Genomic DNA, 6,628 nt, shown 5'->3' with positions numbered 1-6,628 from the left:
TACGGTGTTTTTAAAACAAGCCCTGGCCAGTTTTATTAAAGAAAAATTGTACATGATTTACTTTTCACCAGTCTGTTCTGGCATGCTTCTAATAATATCAGAATCACCTAAAAAACAAAACACAATAATTTTTACAACTCATTTAATGGCAACTCGTATTCATCAAACTAGCAATGGTTATTTTCAAAAATTATCACACTAGCTGTGCTACCATTTCTCAAGGTTGATCAGATACCTAGAGTCACAGACAATTCCCACACGAGATACGTCATGTAAATCAGACTTGGTTTATCACCAGCATTTATAAAACCAGACCTAGGCAAAGAACTAGGTCTGGGGACACATGCATGGTCTTAATATAGCGAATGTTTAGCCTGCCCTGATTATTACAAAATCAGAACAGCGAGAATATTCGCAGTAGCTTCATGAATTAGAAATTCTTAAGTTCAAAACATGACGTGTGTTTGTAGGCCCTTTTTTTCCCCTCAACCTAATTTTATCCACCTATTCTCAGGCAGCCAGTAAGGATTCCTTTCTTCTACTGTTTCACCTGATTATTCTCCCCCTTTATAATTTCACCTTATACCAAGGCCCTAAGACATAATTTCTTAGGTGCGGTATGAAATTAAACTCATGATCTCAAAGTAAAAAGAAATTTCATTTATAACAAAGATACTTATGTACTGACATTCACTACTAATTCTCCATGACATAAGCCTGCAGGATATCCCTTGCTATATACAAATTCTCAGTATCTGAACTTAGGAACCAAAGACATTTGTATAGTAAGAAATCATTGTATTACATCATAAAGAAAAAAAAGACTTATTTTATGACTGAAAAAGCATACCTGGATCAATGATAGCCAGTGTGCATACTCTGTAGTATTTTCCACATGCTGTGCCCAATTCAATATTATTGCCACTGTAGTGATGGACACCAGTTTTGGCCAACATGGCGTAATACTCTATTTCAGATTTCCTTTGGGGGGAGGGAAAAAGAGAAATAAATACCATACCAACTGACACAGATTAAATGTTACTTCTCTCATTAGTTCCAATGTTGGTAAAGCCTTCAAACAGTAAGCCACTTATTATTCTTAAAAATAGCATATTCATTATCCAACCCAACCATCCTTTGGATCCTCTACAGTATATATCTGTGCTCATGGAAGAAGAGGATACAGAATAAAATCATCATTTGCTTAGCATTTACTATCTGCCAGACACTTTACATAATTCCCATGACAATGTCTAAGCCATTTCTAACACCCTCTGGTGCTTGAGTCCTAGATGGAGAGTGACAGAACAGGTATACCTCCTCAGATACTGCAGATTCCTTCCAGACCATTGCAATAAATCAAATATTGCAATAAAGCTAGCCACAGGAATTTTTAAATTTCCAAGTGCATATAAAAGTTGTTTAACCTATATGTAGCCTGTAAGTGTTCAACAGCTTTATGTCTAAAAAAAAAAAAAAAACCCAATGTACATACATAAAATATTTTGTTGCAAAAATAAATAAATAAATAAATAACCCAACCATTAACCATCACCTGAACCTTGAGGGAATTGTAGTAGTAACATCAAAGAACACAAATCATCATAACAAAGAAAAAGTCGGCACTGACAGACTTATACAATGTAAGGTTGCCACAAATCGTCAATTTATATAAAAAACAAAGAGCAACTATGAAGTGAAGAAAAGCTAAATGCAATAAAACAAAAACAGGCATGCCATAGGTTTGCACTTGCCCAAAGTTAATGTTTTTGTGACCACTAAGTAGGTAGAGAGCCATCAAGGAACTTCTTAAAAACGCATCAGGCCCCAATCCAGATCCTTAAATCTGAACTTGCATTTAAACCAAATCATTTGCGATTGTATGTACATTCATGCTGAAAGGCACTGCTCTAATAGGTAAGTGGGAATTGTTTGGAGTAAGACCAAAGGTTTGGGATGGGATGGAAGGGAGCTCTCCAGGCTTAGCCCATTAGGTACAGACACCCTGTATGAAATGCTGTGAGGTTATGCATTACCGCAGAAAATCAACAAGCACAGGGGACTGAAAATATGGCTGATACTCTGCATGGTCCAACTTGAACTTATGTACAGTACCTCATAAGTTCAGTTTCAAAACAGTGAATCAGGCAAAAACTGGGTGAACTGGGAGGGTGCAGATCCACAGGCTAGCCTGAACTCTTCTGATCTTAGCTTCTCTATACTACAAGTAGTTCATAAAACGAAGTCCTTTTAAAACACCTCAGTTAGAAGAACAAGCAAAAAAACGCAGGACATAAGGAAAAGCAACTTACGTTTCTGCGCTACCCTCAAACTTTGCCCTTCTTTGGTTTCTGCCACACATTTCTCCCAAAGAGAACCTCATAGGAGGAGATACTATGAGGGGGAGAAAAATCAAGAGCCAAACACAAGAGAAACCCTTAAATTATCCTGAAATGTGCCCCTCCCTGTAATACAAATTCTAATTGACACCCAGTTCATGCTACCCAGATTGCAAGCTCACACTCCTGGATATTCGCTCACGACGAATTTACGGTGGAGGACACACACCCTCAGGTTCTTTCAATTACCTCAAGGCTGGGCAGTTGTTGGCGAGGATGACCAGTTTCGCTTTGCCTTGTCTGATCATTTTCAGAGTCTGTTTGTACCCCAGCACGTACTTTCCACTTTTCATAACCAGCTGGAGCCTAGAGTTGATGGACTCCAGTGACTTTTTCTACAAAGCAAACATTTAATACGAACTTGAAGGCCTTGTTTGTAACCTCTCAAAACTGGATCCAGGGACTTCCCTGGTGGTCCAGTGGTTAAGTCTCCCGCGCTTCCAAGCAGGGAGCACGGGTTCCATCCCTAGAAAGGGAACGAAGATCTCGCAAGCCACGGCCAAAAAAAAAAAAAACTGGATCCAGCTTCCTGGAACCGGAGCCCCTTAATAAAACTTCCGAAGTAGAGGGTTCCAAGGCACTGAGAAGGTCTCTCAGGTTCTTTCTGGAAGCCTCCTAGGCCAGCGGGAACGCTGTACGCCCAGAGTGCTCAGAACTGCCCGCCCCGGCCAAGACTCATCTCTCCACGTGAAATAGGCTTCCGGGCCCCGGCCTGCTTCACTCACCGTCTTCTTTGCGGCCACCATCTTCCTGCTTTAGATGCGGGACGCCCCCAACCTAGAACACAGAGGACAGGACAGGAAGTTTACGATCCGAAGTTCCAAACCAGCAACTCCCTGGGCTCCGCGCGCTGCCAAAACCTCGGCCCGGAGAAGCCCACTCACCAAGAGCAGCCGCCAAGATGGCCGGGGAGCGAGAAAGGAAAGAGTTCCCACAATGCCAAGCTATTCACGGCGGGGCCGTGCGCCGTCACGCCGCGACCGGAAGCGGAAGCAAATGTCCAGCGGAAGGGGCGGGAGAAGAAGAGGCGGGCCGGTACTGGTTACTATGGCGGCTCAGTGGTGTCCGGCTTTTTGCGACTGTAGCCCGCCAGGCTCCTCTATCTGTGGGGATTCTCCAGGCGAGAATACTAGCGTGGGTTGCCATTTCCTTCTGCAGAGGATCTTCTGACTCAGAGAACGAACCCAGATCTGCATTACAGGCAGAATTTTTATTTTTATTTATTTATTTATTTTTACCGCCGGAGCCACCAGGTTTTGCAGCCGAGTGGTGTGAAATTTCACCTTGCTGTGTTCTGCTGCTCTAAAGCGGCGCGCTGCGGAACTCAGGAAAGTGGAACAGGACGGGAGTTGGAGAAGCCGAGTGTGAGTGAAGCGGGAGGGGCGCTGAGAAGAGGCGGCGTCTGGACCTCGGCCTCAGTGCCACAGAGCGCACTTCTGCCCGAAGCCCCGGCTCTTAGGAGACTCGGGGAGGACCCAGGTGCGCCTCAGCTCCCAGGACTACGCTATGCTGCTGGCTCCCTAACTCACCTCTTCTGTAGCGATGTTAGTGTGAACGTCTAAGCCGGGGCGAGCGATAAAACAGGTCTAACTAAAAATCTTTTTGTTGTGAACGTTGGATATTGATTGAAAAAAAAAAAGTCCAGTGACGAATCATTCAGAATATTAGGCACAGAAAGTCTCTCACCACTACACACGAAGGCAAAAAAAAAAGAAAGGTAAAAATCAGGCCAATAAGTAAGCTTTCATCATATGTCAACTTTTAGGAATCTGTCGTACAGAGGCAATCATTCGTGCCCAAAGACATGAGAATAGGGATGTTTATTTCAGCATTAGTTTGCAAAACAGAAATGGAAACATCAAATGTTCATCTTTCTTAACCAATATATGTGTTTGCATATGCAGAAAAGTCATGTCTTGGGACTTCCCTGGTAGTCCACCCTGCCGTGCAGGGGACCCCGGTTGGATCCCTGCTGGTAGGGCAACTGGGATCCCACCTGCCACAGGGCAAGTAAGCCCAGGCACCACAACTAGAGAGCCTGCCCAGGGAAAGGAAGACCCAGTCTAGGAAAACAGAATAAATAAATGAAATAATCTTTAAAAAAAAAGAAAAGAAAAGAAAATTCAAGTCTTGGGAATTCCCTGGTGGTCCAGGACTTAGGACTGTGTGCTTCCACTGCAGGGGGCATGGGTTTCATCCCTAGTCGGAGGACTAAGAGTCCACATGCTGAAGAGCCAAAAAAAGAAAAATGTAAAGAGCTCATTTTTAATAAAATAGTGGTTGATTTAAACAAATCTTATGAAACTTCAGTTATTTCTTAAAGCAGTAATTTTCAAAGTATGGCTTTCAGATCACCAGATTCAGAACCACCTTGAATTCTGACTCCTGGGCTCTTGAATTCTGACGCCCAGGTGTGTAAAGAAATCCTGGGATGTGGGGCCTGGAAATCTGAGCTTAGTAAGCAACCTCTATGATTTTTTTTTTTAATGTATTTATTTGGCTGCATTGGGTCTTAGTTGTGGCACATGGTATCTTTTGTTGGGATGCCTGAACTCTAGTTTTGGCTCGGGGTTAGTTGCTCCGGGATGTTAGTTCCCCGACCAGGGCTGTGTGCAGTGGACGTTAGTTCTCTTCCTCAGTCCCACTCCTGTCTCCCCAACCTCCCCACCACAACCGCTCACACACACCTAAAGTCATCCATGGCATTGCAAAACCCAAACACTAGTGGAAGAAAGACTTGCCATGCAAGAATGACTGTTAAATCCTTTGGCTTGTGAAGATTTAGTAACTATTTCCACACTTGTATTTATTAGAGCTGGAGTCGGCAAGCTTTTTCTGTAAAGAGCCAAATAATAAAGATTTTAGACTCTGGGGCTGTATGGTCTCTGTGGCAACTACTCAACTCTGCTGACACAGCACCAGAGCAGTCAGAGACAATATGTAAATGGATGAGCACGGCTGTGTTCCAATAAAACCTGCAGGCCATGGTTTGTTGACCCCTGTGTTGGAAGATTAGTATTACTTTTATTTAAAACAGCTACTTTAAGTCATCCCTTCTCTAAAGAGATAAATGAAGTATTTATGGTGCCCCCTGCAGTGGAAGCCCAGAGTCTTAGCCACTAGACCACCAGGGAAGTCCCTGCAACTTTCAAATTGTTAAATAAATGTAAATAAAATCCTAAAATAAATGTAGATAAATAAATGGAGTAAATGCAGCAAGTGAAAGTCACTCAGTCGTGTCTGACTCTTTGTGACCCCACGGACTATACAGTCCATGGAATTCTCCAGGCCAGAATACTGGAGTGGATAGCCTTTCTCTTTTCTAGGGGATCTTCCTAACCCAGGGATCCAACCCAGGTCTCCCATATTGCAGGTGGATTCTTTACCAGCTGAGCCACAAGGGAAGCCCAAATGCAGCAAAGAGTTAATCATTGTTGAATGTAAAGTCGAAGATAAATGAGTATTTGTTGCACTATTCAACTTTTTGTGAGTTTGAAAAATCTTCATACCAAAAAGTGAAAATCCAGTGTGTCTTTTACACTTACATCACATCTCATTAAAAAAAAAATTTTTTTTTTAAGTCCCTCAATCGTGTCCAACTCTGCAACCCTGTAGACTGTAACCCATCAGGCTCCTCCGCCCATGGGATTCTCCAGACAATACTGGAGTGGGTTGCCATTAACGACATTTAAATATTCAGGAATAATTTCAGATTACTATATAGTAATATATATAGATATAGAAATAGATATAGATTACTATATCTGAATAATATTCAGATTACTATATAGATGGGCTTCCCAGGTGGCGCTAGTGGTAAAGAACTCTCCTGCCAGCGCAGGTAGACGTAAGAGACGTGGGTTCCATGCCTGGGTCGGGAAGATCCCCTGGAGGAACATGGCAATCCACTCCAATATTCTTGCCTGGAGAATCCCATGGACAGAGGAGCCTGTCGGGCTACAGTCCATAGGGTCATAAAGAGTCAGACACAACTGAAGCGCAGCACGCATGCGTGTGTCTTTTTTTAAATTAATTTATTTTTTTTGAAGGATAATTGCTTTACAAAATTTTGTTTTCTGTCAAACCTCAACATGAATCAGCTACAGGTATACATATACCCCCTCCCTTTTGAGCTTCCCTCCCATCTCCCTCCCCATCCCACCCCTGTAGGTTGATACAGAGCCCCTGTTTGAGTTTCCTGAGCCACACAGCAAATTCCTGTTGGCTGT

At 43.0% G+C, this 6,628-nt stretch overlaps 1 protein-coding gene and 1 non-coding gene across 2 annotated transcripts; both read right to left on the bottom strand.

The window, feature by feature from the left end:
* Positions 1-3,380, bottom strand: RPL30 (ribosomal protein L30). The gene is made up of 5 exons (XM_061123697.1): positions 3,284-3,380; positions 3,125-3,176; positions 2,589-2,734; positions 851-981; positions 1-107 (listed from the first exon to the last, which is right to left on the bottom strand). Exons 2-5 carry the CDS (start codon positions 3,143-3,145, stop codon positions 58-60), a joined length of 348 nt encoding a protein of 115 aa, XP_060979680.1. The 5' UTR covers positions 3,146-3,176; positions 3,284-3,380; the 3' UTR covers positions 1-57.
* On the bottom strand, positions 287-418 carry LOC133042903 (small nucleolar RNA SNORA72). Its single transcript, XR_009689609.1, has one exon. It is a non-coding gene; the product is annotated as a small nucleolar RNA SNORA72 (small nucleolar RNA).
* Positions 3,381-6,628: the final 3,248 nt, after the last annotated feature.

Source organism: Dama dama, chromosome 21 (genome assembly GCF_033118175.1).
Source record: "Dama dama isolate Ldn47 chromosome 21, ASM3311817v1, whole genome shotgun sequence".
NCBI lineage: Eukaryota > Metazoa > Chordata > Mammalia > Artiodactyla > Cervidae > Dama > Dama dama.
Note: the sequence above shows the minus strand (reverse complement) of the source record. Positions and strands in the feature narration are given on the sequence as shown.

Excerpts from the sequence above, each read along its gene's own strand:
- RPL30 (XM_061123697.1), bottom strand. The coding sequence starts at position 3,145 with ATGGTGGCCGCAAAGAAGACG. Across the intron at positions 982-2,588 it reads AACAACTGCCCAGCCTTGAG|GAAATCTGAAATAGAGTATT; the intron begins GTAATTGAAAGA and ends CTCCCCCCAAAG. Across the intron at positions 108-850 it reads ACTGGCTATCATTGATCCAG|GTGATTCTGATATTATTAGA; the intron begins GTATGCTTTTTC and ends TTTGTTTTTTAG.